We start from the raw sequence: 13,820 nt of genomic DNA, 5'->3' as shown, positions 1-13,820 counted from the left end.
CCTGTGTTAAGGCAGAGGGAATTAAGTTAATTGAGAATGTGTCAGCCAAGAGGGCACCTCTCTGACAGGTTCTGGGAGAACCTCAAAGGGAATGGTATGCTTTAAAGTCACTTAGCAGCAGAAAGGAGTGAGGTAGAAGCCCAATAAGCTGGGGGAAGTCTGCCCTGGTGACTTCAAATGACGGAGGCATGTAAATGGTACAAAGGGTAAAGGTCACATGAGGAAGGAAAAGATGAAATGCAACAGCTTAAGGTAAGTAGTCAGGGAAATGGGTTTACTATGAATGTCATCCTGTACGAGTAGCATGGCTCCCCCATGAGATGGAATGCCATCCACGAGGGGAAGGTCAAAATGGACCAGAAAGCAATGCAAGAGCTCAAAGTGGTCATGGTCAATTTTGTTTCCTGGAGGCAGAGAACAAGCAAACGTTGTGATTCTAAGAGCAACCATAGATCCTCTTTGTTTGATCGAAGTCCACGAATGTTCCATTGAAGGAGAGTCATAACAAAGAAAGGGGATGAGGGGGAAAAATGAAGGGGTGTCACCTCAGTGGCTGCAGAGTGCCAGCCTTCAAAGACTCGCTGTTACAGGGTGCAGAGGCTGGAGGATCCTGCTCCATCAGATCTACAGAAGCATTGGCATTCTCCCTCTACCGATCTGCAGAAAAAGAATGGTGGTGTGCACAGGTAACACTGAGATTGGCCGCGTAAAGTTATCATGTGGTGACACCATCGAAGAGGACCTCCAAGTGGATGAAGAAGAAGACAGTCTGCCTTTGATTCTTGGAGCCTTTCCAGTTGCCATAGAAAGACTCAGATGTCTGTTGGCTGGAGGCATGTAGGAAGTCTTCGTAGGAGTATTCCTTCTGTCCTTTCCGGCCTGCCAGTTGTGTAGCACATAACTTTGCCATGGCAGGTGACTGTCTGGTGGCTTGTTGCACAGCTAGATGAGGAGACAGAGATGCTACCACGACACTGGGCAATTTTGCAGCCTCAGAGCTGCATTTGAGGTTGCATGTCTGCTTGGCCATGTCCTTCATGGAGCAAGATGTAGCAAGACCAGTACTTTAAGTGCCAGATGGTAGAACGCAGGATTTGCGACTAGCCAGTAACTAGTGAGTGACTGGATAAGCACTTTTTCCTTTACACAGATCTCCTGGACAGCCCGCTCATGAGATACATAAGACAGTTTCAAGAGGAGGCAGTATTGTTGCCATTGCAGCTGATACATGGGAGACGAGGAGGTGGACAATCGTTCTCATGTGCATCCCTACCACAGGTTACACATTTGGCCGGGTGTCAAGAGATTCGAGTGTGGTTGGTTCAAATGGTTCTGAGCACTATGGGACTCAACTGCTGAGGTCATTAGTCCCCTAGAACTTAGAACTAGTTAAACCTAACTAACCTAAGGACATCACAAACATCCATGCCCTAGGCAGGATTCGAACCTGCGACCGTAGCGGTCTTGCGGTTCCAGACTGCAGCGCCTTTAACCGCACGGCCACTTCGGCCGGCGAGTGTGGTTGAAATGATGGCACTGGTGGCAGTGCATTGGGTTCAGAATGTACAGTCAGGCTGTGGTAATTTCATAGCCTGCTTTGATCTTGGATGGAAGCACCCATCTATCAAAGGTGAGAAAAAGTGTGTGTGTGGGCATTAAGGATGTATCTACCTTTTTCGTAACCCGATCGACGGCAATGACACTCTGATCAGAGAGATACGTTTGGATTTCTGCCTCAGTCAAACCATCAAGCAGCCTAGTGTAAATAACACCACAGGAAGAATTCAGAGTTCTATGGGCCTCAACACATCAGTCAAACCAGCAAGCAGCCTAGTGTCAATAACACCACAGGAAGAATTCAGAGTTCTATGGGCCTCAGCACAAACAGGATAGTCGCGGAGAAGCAAAGTGGCAAGCAATTGTAGTGCTTGAGAATCAGAAATAGTTTCCAAAAGTAAAGTACCTTTGCATAAACGAGAGCAGAATTTCATAGGGCCGGCAATTGCATAAACACCTTTCCAAATAAGAAACAGATTTACTGTTACAAAGGATTGACTGTCTTCAGAATGTCAAACGACGAGGAACCATGGTGCAGCTGGGAGAGTCTGAATCGTCAGCCTCAGTCCGTTTATGTTTCATAGCCATTGGCTGTGAGAACGATTGGCTAGAAAATCCCCCATGACTGCCAGCTTCTCTGACGGTGCACTCCTTCCAACCCCCCACCCCCACCCGCCTTCCTCAGAGGGCTGGGGGTGGGGAGTGGGGAGTGGGGGGGGGGGGGGGAGCTAAACACCTGGCAGAGGGACCAATCAGCAATTTGGGAAGGTAACAGCTCAGGCAATCTCCCCTCCTTTGGCCTGGCCTGTACCAGGGGATGTGTGTGAACCCTACCAGTCAACCTAGGGCTCTGAATTACGCATTACGCTGTCAGTCACCTGTTACACGTCAGATGCATGGGCCAGCTTCAGGAGCACATAAGGAGGTGGAGGTGGAGGAGGAGGAGGAGGAAGAAGAGAAGAGAAGCTCAAACACTGAAGTGGAGGGGAAAAAGAGGACAGACATACAGCACACAAGTGAAAGATGATGCAAAGGCTGGGGCCCCGTGGTAACCGAGCATTTCAGCAGCAAAGAGCGGCGAGATCCCTGGGGGGAGAAGTTGAACTTCTATTTCTACATCTACATCAACTCTCTGTGCGCCACCATATGGCAAATGGCAGAGGGTGTCCTGTACCACTACTAGTCATTTCCTTTCCTGTTCTCCTTGCAAATGGAGCAAGAGGAAAGGGGCTCTCTGTAGACAAGTTGACTAGTAAAGTCAAAAAAAGGATACTGTCTAACTGTCTTGTTTGGGCATGAATTAATATTGAGAGAAACAGCACCAGTGCAGTTAATAGTAGACATTTGAATCAAAACCAGAAAACAATCAAGCATAGCAATCAGCTGAACTGCAATGAAAGGAACAATAATTTACAGTGAAGAAAATAAGATACAAAAATCTGTAAACAGACAACACACTAAAATCAGGCACAACCTTTGAACATATTGTAAGTGCAGTATCAAATCAAAACCATACAAAGGAGTGAGGAAGACCAAGAAAGCATCAAATTAAAGAAGTGGGGAAAATCCCATACGGTAGTAGAATATCTAGGTCTGTGAGATGGATCGATCTGAGGTTCGGTTACCCACCAATTTGTTTCTTATAACGTTTTGAGTGACACTTGAAAATATTCATTACACTGCCACTGGGGCTGCAACAGAGTATAATAAAGGCACCACAGATGCTCCAGAGCTCATCAAGTGACTAATACTGTAGATAAACTGAACAGTTCTCTTCCACACAATTTAATCATGCAAATTTATATTTTACGAGTCCCTACTTTCTCAAGTGCATATAAAAATAACACTGAAGCACAAAGATAAACATTGCTTAAACTTTAAATCAAAGAATAAAATAGGATTAGCAGTGACCTGACACGGGAAGATACCTCGAAACAACAAATAACCACACAAGTGATAAAAAACTGGCAGTATATATCAGAAAGAGAAAAAAAAGTGCAAACTGCACATACCATGATTTGTTGAATACTTATATACCACAAAACACAATAAATTTGATAAACTCTGTATCAGAAATACAACTATGTACTCATTAGTTAGAATTCTCTTTCCATTTATCTCATACACTTTATCTACTCTAACACATTCAAAACATTAATCTTTGTTGTAAATGATATCCCACCATCCAAAAAGCTTCAAACCTGGATTAACAAAAAATATTGAAAAGTTAAGATGGCAGTTTAAATGCTTCAGGTGTTCTACATAGTCTTCACCCACTTGAGTATAAGGCACCGAATGTTCACACAACCATGTAAAATTGTCACTCTTCAACTTGCACATCATGTTGATTTGAATGTCAGTTACTTTGTCTGAACATTGACCCTTTATGTGGATTTCTACACTTTGTCATTTTGTGGTAGGTTTGTACTGATAACACCAAATCTCATCACCAGTGATAATTGTTCCTAAAAACAATTGTCTGCAGTTCATTTTTCACTCAAGTGACAGGAGTTGTTCATGCATCGTGTTTGTTTGGGAGTCAAGGTGTACAGGACAAACTATACACACACTTTTCTCTTCTTCAAAACATTGTGGAGAATATCTTTCAACACTTGATTTAGAAATGTTGCTCGACAGCAATGTGTGACACGGCCATGCTGACACATTACAGCTGCACACCCACTACCTAACATTTCCTGGTCAAAAACACATCTATTGTTTACTGTTGTCAGTTAAAGCTGCCAAATAGTTAGTTCACTGATGTCACTTCATGCCCGGAATAAAACCAGTTTCGGAACTTTTTGGACTGATGGTGTATATCTTATACCTACACAGATATTTACCTGTTCTTCAGTAAAATTTTTCCATGGCCCTAATAAGAAGCTGGTGATGAAAGGTTCAGATGGCCTGAACTCTTTCAGGAATCCAAAGGAACACAGCAAAAGTGATGTCTTTGCCCACAGTTCCATATCTCCATACACAGGATAACAGCTGTTAAAAATTACAGTGAAATTAGTTAACAAGAAGAGATTAGAAGTTTTTGCTTCCATGACAAAAAACTACAGAATAAGTTCCTTCAATGATACAACAGGCAAAGGCAACAGTGGCAGACTACTTCTATAAAGTACATTAAAAACCACTTATGGCTACTGCTAATTTAATCAATCACATTGATAATTATTTGAATTACTTCTACATTGTGGCTACAAAGCCTTTGGTGACCGAATCCTCCAATAAAAAGTTATCAGTCAATTTACTGTGTCAAGTTAACCGAGAATGTTTTACCCATCTCTAGATTACATTTAATATGAATATCATTGTCAACCATAATTTATATCCTTTAGTCCAATTACTTCAACAAATTACAGGAGTGGCTAGTAAGGTACTTCTGAGAAAAGTAGAAAATTACAGATAGAATAAAGTACCATGACCAAAATCCCAGAAATGTGGCCTTCTCATCATCATTCTCATCCTGACCTCTAAATCCATGCCCATCCTTTCCAACCTTCCCTACCTCACCTTCTTTGTCCTTGATGAAGGAACTAATAGTTCTAAAAGCTAGAAACAGTTTCTTTTCCACTTTTAAATTACAAAGGTTGCAAAAAAAAAAAAAAAAAACAGAAGTTCATGCTTGAACATAAATGTAGATGATAGCCAAGCCTGCAGGTTGCACTTTTGTATTTGTCCCTGAATGACACTCATATAGTGTCCTCCATACATTGTTAGTGTCAGTCATCGTTGGAACACTGTTCTGGGTAGCTGTCAGTGCATTATGTCACAGTCATGTGAATCTGAATGTGGGTCATTTGTTGGAGACCGTATGGTGGGTGCTTCCATAACCAAGGTAGCTGAAGTGTTTGGTGTTATTACGTAGATTTTTCTCGCATTGTAAATGTTTATGCTCTTCAAGGGTATGCAGTGAGATTTCATCATACTGACAACACGATATTACTGTGGTCCAACTGGCCACCACGTTCAGGTGAGTTGCACTATCACTTGAAGATGGCGGCCTGTTGGACCATAGAAATATCATGTTGTCAGGATGGTGAAATCTGGCTGCTTACCCATGAAGAACACGAAGTGTTTGGTGTGTCAAGAGACATTGTATTGAAGATTTATACTGCATAAATGGTCATCATCTGGACAAAAATGTGTGTTAAGTGATTGTGAAATATGGTCACTGAAGAGGACTGTGATGAAAAGTACGACGACAACTGCAAAATTCACTGGGGAACTGAATGTTGCAACAGAAACCATCTCAGTTCTGAAACAAAACAAAGGGAGCTCATATGCAGGGAATCGGAGAGCAAGCTGGAATCCCAGAACCTCATCAATGGTGCATATGCCCATAAAAGGAAAATGTTGTGCCACATTTGTACAAAATTGGAGGTCATTGATGAAGATGATAAACTGTAAAAATCCCAAAATGGAGCCTTATGGCACTGCACATTTTAATGTGTCCCAGTCAGATAGCCACTATGCTTTATCAAAGAGTCAAAATATATTATAAGTGGCCAAAAGGGATCAAAAACATAAAAGAACCATACAAACTTAAAACATATATTAAAGAGTAGGCTAATCACAAAAATATAGTTTTTATTCCATTAAAGAGTTTATGCAACATGAAATTATTACAAATAAATAAGCAGGTTGCCCGATTACAAAGGAGACAAAGACGATGGATAAGCTTGTAAGCAACAAAATACATTGCAGTTTGTAATTTACTCCATGCAATAGGAAACCAAGGTGTTTTATCGGAGAAGTCTTACGATTCATTCCTCTAGTTTGTAGCAGGCTCTTCTGTTTTATGTAATGCAGTGATAAATTGTGCATATGAATATTTGTAAAAGGAATTTATTTTGTATAACCTGTTTTCATTATCATCTTATGTTGTTGTTGTGGTCTTCAGTCCTGAGACTGGTTTGATGCAGCTCTCCATGCTACTCTATCCTGTGCAAGCTTCTTCATCTCCCAGTACCTACTGCAACTTACAACCTTCTGAATCTGCTTAGTGTATTCATCTCTTGGTCTCCCCCTACGATTTTTACCCTCCACGATGCCCTCCAGTACTAAATTGGTGATCCCTTGACGCCTCAGAACATGTCCTACCAACCGATCCCTTCTTCTGGTCAAGTTGTGCCACAAACTTCTCTTCTCCCCAATCCTATTCAATACTTCCTCATTAGTTATGTGATCTACCCATCTAATCTTCAGCATTCTTCTGTAGCACCACATTTCGAAAGCTTATATTCTCTTCTTGTCCAAACTATTTACCGTCCACGTTTCACTTCCATACGTGGCTACACTCCATACATATACTTTCAGAAATGACTTCCTGACACTTAAATCTATACTCGATGTTAACAAATTTCTCTTCTTCAGAAACGCTTTCCTTGCCATTGCCAGTCTACATTTTATATCCTCTCTACTTCGACCATCATCAGTTATTTTGCTCCCCAAATAGCAAAACTCCTTTACTACTTTAAGTGTCTCATTTCCTAATCTAATTCCGGAAGCATCACCCGACTTAATTTGACTACATTCCATTATCCTCGTTTTGCTTTTGTTGATGTTCATCTTATACCCTCCCTTCAAGACACCATCCATTCCGTTCAACTGCTCTTCCAAGTCCTTTGCTGTCTCTGACAGAATTACAATGTCATCGGCGAACCTCAAAGTTTTTATTTCTTCTCCATGGATTTTAATACCTACTCCGAATTTTTCTTTTATACCTCTATTCTTATGTACCTCTATTATAAATTATGCATACAGGTGTGTGAAATGACGACAGCCATACAAAGAAACTTATCTATGAATGAATGAATAAAAATAACTAAATAAATAAAAAACAAACGAGACCTTCAAAAAAAACCCACACTTTCTGTCACATGTTCATCCAGCGCTCAGAAAAAGTTATTTTAGAAAAATCATAACTTTTCTTTGCGTGATTGAAAAATTCATTAATATCGGACATTTACATTCCAAGCTATATAGTTTCAAAGTGAGCAGTTCATAGCGAAGATGCCGAAAATCAGACAATCCTTACTACAATCTGCAATAAAAAATATATATTGAACTTTAAAACGAAGACTGCTCCATATAGCCTAATCCAGAATAAACTAAGAAAAATACTGATGCAACTCACTTTGCGATAGGTCTATTGGTTTGCTTCTAATTAAAGCTTAAACTTGAGTCTCCATAATAATAATAATAATAATAAATTAAAAAAAAAAATCTGATAGTTGTTCAACAATCGCCACACACCCCAAGTCATGATGTCCTTGGAGCTGAGAACACACTCCAGGCAGCTGTTAATGTTTTATCCACAATCACTGAGGGATATAATCTGCATGTATCTTCAAAGAAAAAAGACATTATGGCTTTCAGGGAGCTAGGAGCCAATCCCTGTCAAAGTAATAACAAAGTATCTCATTCATGATAGAAATGGACGCACAAAAGAAAGCAGAAAGATTTCATTATGTTAACAGAACAGTATATAGAACCTCAGGAACTAAAGTAAGAAAGAAAATTCTGTCTAAGTTCTACAAAACATTTGGAAGTCAATAATTGCCTGTAACAAAAAGAAATGAATAAAAAATACAAGCATTGGAGATGTTATTTCTACGAAGTGTAGCTTGGTACACACTAACAGGAGGACGAATGCTGACATCAAAGAAGACAGGGAATGAAAAGCTTAAATGAGTAGATTAAGGAATGCAGGAACAACTGAATGGACAATGTCACAAGAATGGAAGATGACAGAATACATGAAATAATGATGAATTATTACCCAGTGGGCATAATGACTTTAAGAAGACCGAGGAAAAGGTGTAAAGATCAATAATTTCAATCAAGAGGATGTAACGCGCAAATACCTGATACATCCAGGCAAAAGATATGATTTTTTTTTTAAGTTACTGTGAAGTAATAAGTTTTGAAGTTACATATAAAACCTGCAGATTTCTGAACCTTCCATTTGGGGTGGAGAATTTAGGACTTCCCTTGATGGATCAGGGGTGCACTACACAAGTGAAATAACTGAAGCAGGTACTAGGTAGCTGAGAACCTGTGGAGTGCACATGGGTCTGTTTTAGGCTAGGTGATAGTTTGAGATCCTCTGATGGATGCTCACCAGTCAGTATGCAAAGAGCAAAATCAGACTGTGCAATAAGCAAAGACAAACTGATTGCCAAAATTTTAACTGTATGTTGTCGAAGTATTCATAATAAACTTCCTGAATTTGTTGTCCTCCAAGAAAGTTGTCATGCTAAAATTATTCTTGAAACCAAGAGTTGACTTACACCCAAAGTAGGGACCTCCAAAATATGTAATGTACTTAGAAAAGACAGGTTACACACTGTATGAGGGAACAGTGTTCATTGCAATTGACAAAACTGTTGCCTCTATCGAGGTTATCATTGAGTCTAACTGTGAAGCTATCTGGATGTAATTGGACTAGCTGAACCCACATCAATTATCGGATGCGTGAAACTGCAGTGGGAGGAGACAGTAGCCACATATGTACGAGTCGTACTTGAGCAAAATTGTGTGTGCTTTTTCTGTCTCAAGGCTTGAATGTTGGCAGTCTTTTCATTGTGCCTGTCTGACTCAATGTCTCCTCTGTATAGTGACTCATGACCCTTTGATACCATTCCACATAAAAGACAACAAAGCAATACAAATAACTACAGAGGCGTATATCTCTAGGACTGGATGTACAAGATGTTCTCCAGAATATTAAATGGTAGGTTTAAACAGTCACTACAGTTAGAAGTTGGTGAGAGTATAGATCCTGGGGTAGCTGCACAGAACAAACCATCACTTTAAAATTAGTTGTGGCATATAGCAGGAAACAAGCTTCTCACAATGATCTTTGCAATTTTAACACTGCATATGACTATGTCCACGAAACTTCACTGTTGAAAATCCTAAGAAATTTCAGACTACACCCAAAATTATTCAAAATGATGGAACTCACATTAACCACCAAAAAGAGTACATTTTACAGGATAATTTTCAGATCCATTTTCCATAAAAACAGGTTTAAGACATGGAGACTACTTGTAACCACCTCTCTTCAACTGTGCACTGCAATATACTCTGCCATGCTGAAAAGTAATGCCACCATATTTTTTAGATGAAACTCTCAAAGCTTTTCAAATATGGTCAACATTATTAACATTCTACATCTTCTCATATTTGCAGCTCTCTACTGCCAAAGGGTTCCAAATTTTAGCACGCAATATGGTGGTGTGTAATGTAACTATGTTGGTGCATGAGAAACTTCATGCTGTAATTGATGTTTCTTACCACATAAAACGTTCATCCACACATGGAGCATCCTCTCCTTTAGCTTGACAATGTCAGACACAAATGAGTCCTCTGACATCTGCAACAATCTGATACCTTGAGTTCACTGACATCTATCATCCTCCATACAGTACTGATTTGGCTCCATCCAGTTTTCATCTGTTTCCAAAACTTAAAGAACACCCTTGAGGACTTCACTTTGATAGTGATGAAGCAGTGCAAGCAGAGATGAGGTTGTGGCTCAGTCTACATAGTCAAACATTCTATAGCAACAGTATCAACAAACAGGTCACTCGCTGGGAGCTATGCGTTCATCTGGCTGACTGTGTTGAGAAATTAGTATGCGGACATGAAGAATAAAGATGTAGAATGTTAAGAACTCTTACTTTACTGAAAATGCTTTATGAGCTTCCACATAAAAAATTCAGAGGCATTAATTTTCAGCATGTCCTCGGACAATGAGAGAGAGAGAATGGTGCAAGGTTAACCAAAAGCACATCAAAATTTGAAGACCATAAGAGGACACAAATTTTAAACTGCTCATGATTCGCGAAGTGTCTGTGTCATTAAGAAGAATCGTGCAATATTTCTTCAGACATACAGGCACGTCTCAAGGAACAGGCACTGAAGTGAATAAAGCCGTTATGAAATACACAAAAGGTATTTGCAGTTGCAAATACTAACAACAATTAGAAGTACGAGGAAAAGATGACATGGAAAATCTGTGTCAGTCCAGGACTTGAACCAGATTTCCTGCTTTACACAAGAGGTCACCTTACCCACTTTGGCCATCCACGCACGACTCATTGCGAGACCCGAGCTTCCGTATGTCATTGTTCCTGCAGGACTGTTTGAACTCTTAGACGCATTATGTAATTCCCGTACAGAGGAGGACATTTTAATTGGAAGTCACTGCCCAGTATCAGTGGATAGATACAATATTGTATTGTCTGTATTGTTAAGAACAATGCAATATTCCTGCGGACATGTATGCATGTCTGAAGGAAAAAGCATTGCGGCGACTACAGTTGTTATGAAATAGGTGAACTGTATTTCAGCAGCATCCACAACAGTCAACCGCTTATTTGTTTTGTTTTGATGCGCAAAAACAACTGGGGTCAAACGAGCCCAAGTCAAAACTATAGAACATGAAGACGGAGAGGAGTTAAAAAACAACTATATGTCAATCCCAACTGACATAAGAGAGGAGACAGCTAAAAACAGGGATGTGGAGAAAGGGCTACAAAACACACCGTACAAAAACAGAGATCCAATACTAAAAATTAAATGGCCTTCGCCATAATGCTTTGATGGATAAAACACAAAACGCGGTCGACAGCCCATGCGTCATTTGCCAAAACAGCCAATAACTCAGACAGCAAACCCATGCGAGAATGCAAAAGGTTAAAAAAATGGGCATTCCGTCAGGAAGTGGTGGACAGTTAAGACTTTGGCACAATGTGTACAAAGTGGTGGGGGAGCACCACTTATCAAATGATGATGGCCAAAAAGGCAGAGCCCAATTCGCAACCTAGTTAAAATGACCTCCTCCCTGCGGGAGGGCCGAGAGGATGTCATCCAAGCCACTGGGAGAGGCTTAATAATCCAGAGCTTATTCCCATGAAGGGAGGACAAATGGTGATGCCAAAGAGACACCACCTCCTGACAGATGGCAACACAGAGGAGGAAATACAGGAAACTAGTGGGCTGCAGTATGAAGACTGAAGCCTTGGCAGCAGCATCAGCAGCCTCATTTCCTGGTTCCTGGCAGACCCACATGACCAGGAATCCACAAACATCACAGTGGCTCCATGAAGAGTGAGCAAGTGACAGTTTTTCTGGAACCTTTGCACTAAGGGATGAGTGGGGTACAGTGCACATAGGCTTTGAAGGGCATTGAGAAAGTCTGAGCGGAGGACACAACTGAAACATCTATGTCACCAGATGTACTCTGTGGCCTGATACAGGGCGAAGAGCACAGCTGTAAATAGTGAGCAGTGCGCTGGAAGCTGATATCAAAAGACACGGGCGAAAATGATGAAGGCACACCCGACAACACGGTCATTCAGAGACATCAGTGTACACAAAGGTACTAACGTGAAGTTCAGTGTCATGTTCGTGAAACTAAAGGTGATACAGTGAGACTGGAGTAGTGTCCTTAGGAAGCAAATGAAGGCCAAGGTTAACACAGGCTGTTTCACGAAGCCAAAATGGCGAAGGGTTCACACTCTCTGGGAAAGTTGCAGGTAGTGTGAAGTTAAGCCACCGGAGCAAGTGCTTTTTTTTTTTTTTTGTTATGATTTTAGGGCACAAAACTGCTACGGTCATTAGTGCCCGGTCTGTGACTTAGGAAAAGCTAAAAAACGAAACTGGAAACCAGCAGCAATGGGAGCAAAGCTCAAAAAAGTGGGGAAACCAAAAACAGAAGGAAAGCTTAAAAAACCACTATAGAAACGGGGTTGTTTGTCCCCAAAAAGAGCTTCAAATGACTGACATCATCTCACTGGCACTAATGAACTCGAGAACACGATCGGCTCATCACATGTCATCTGCTAAAATGAAAGATATATCAGGCGACAGCTGTAGACGGGCGCATAATGGAGTAAAATAGGGGAACTCAAGTAAAAGGTGTCTCACCATCCACAGTTGAGAACAGTGGCGACAGAGTGGGGGAGGATCGCCGCTTAAAAGGTGTCGATGGCTAAAAAGACAGTGCCCTATCCGGAGTCTAGTTAAAATTACCTCCTCCCGATGACGAGTTCGGGAGGAAGAGGTCCAAGCACAGGGAAGAGCTTTCACGTCCCGCAATTTATTATTGGGAAGTGTCGACCAATGTGCGTGCCATAAAAGAGCAACACGACAACATAAAACGCTCCGTAGATTGGCGAAGGGAATCATGCGAATAGCTGGCCGAAGAAGAGAGACTGCAGCCTTGGCCGCTATATCGGCCGCCTCATTTCCACAGATACCAACATGTCCTGGGACCCAGAGGAATGCCACAGAGACGCCCCCCAAGTGGAGCAAGTGGAGGCAGTCCTGAATCCTGTGGACCAGAGGGTGGACAGGGTAGAGAGCTTGGAGACTGAGGAGAGAGCTGAGAGAGTCTGAGCAGATAACATACTGTATCCGCTGATGGCGACGGATGTATTAGACAGCCTGGAGAACAGCGTAAAGCTCCGCAGTATAAACTGAACACTGGTCGGGAAGCCGAAATCGATTTGGGGTGTCGCCAACAATATAGGCACTCCCAACACCAAACAATGTTTTTGAGCCATCAGTGTAAATAAATGTGGCATCCTTCATTTGTGCACAGAGAGCAGCAAATGCCTGATGATAAACAAGAGAAGGGGCACCATCTTCGGGAAACTGACAAAGGTCATGGAGCAGGCAGGTCGGGGGCTGGAGCTAAGGCGGTGCTGTACCCCAAGTTGTCAAGAAAGTTTTAGGAAAGTGGAAGGAAAGAGAATGGAGCAGTTGATGGAAGCAGACTCCCGGTGGTAGTAGGGAGGAATGACGGCCAGCATACCCTAAATCCAAGGAGGCGTCAAAAAAAAAATGTCATGGGCTGGATTTGCAGGCATGGAAGACAGATGGCTAGGATAATGACTAAGAAGGACAGCTCGCCGATTGGACAGTGGAGGTTCAGCACTCTCAGCATAAAGGCTTTCCACAGGGCTGGTGTAAAAAGCTCCAGACACTAAACGTAATCCACGGTGGTGGATAGAGTCGAGACGCCGAAGAATAGACGGTCGAGCAGAGGAGTAAACTATGCTGCCATAGTCCAATTTCGAGTGCACTAAGGCACGATAGAGGCGGAGAAGGACCACTCTGTCTGCTCCCCAGGATACGGAGGGTGTTAAGGGATCGCAGACTGCGAGCCAAAAGCTAGGAAACGTAGGAGGACCAGCACAGTTTTCTGTCAAACATAAGACCCAAGAATTTAGCAACATCCA

The 13,820-nt window shown here is 41.7% G+C and overlaps 1 protein-coding gene across 4 annotated transcripts in view; it reads right to left on the bottom strand.

The window, feature by feature from the left end:
- The window catches only part of LOC126237536 (thiamine transporter 1-like), a 713,275-nt gene that overhangs the window by 499,584 nt on the left and 199,871 nt on the right, over positions 1-13,820 (bottom strand). For all 4 annotated transcript variants that reach the window (XM_049947721.1, XM_049947722.1, XM_049947720.1 and 1 more), the window contains one exon: positions 4,401-4,548. In XM_049947721.1, the coding sequence (XP_049803678.1) occupies positions 4,401-4,526 (126 nt within the window). In that variant the 5' untranslated portion in view covers positions 4,527-4,548. The remainder of the gene's footprint in view (positions 1-4,400; positions 4,549-13,820) is intronic.

Source organism: Schistocerca nitens, chromosome 2 (genome assembly GCF_023898315.1).
Source record: "Schistocerca nitens isolate TAMUIC-IGC-003100 chromosome 2, iqSchNite1.1, whole genome shotgun sequence".
Taxonomy (NCBI): domain Eukaryota; kingdom Metazoa; phylum Arthropoda; class Insecta; order Orthoptera; family Acrididae; genus Schistocerca; species Schistocerca nitens.
The sequence above is the reverse complement of the archived record's forward strand: the minus strand, read 5'-3'. Positions and strand labels throughout refer to the sequence as shown.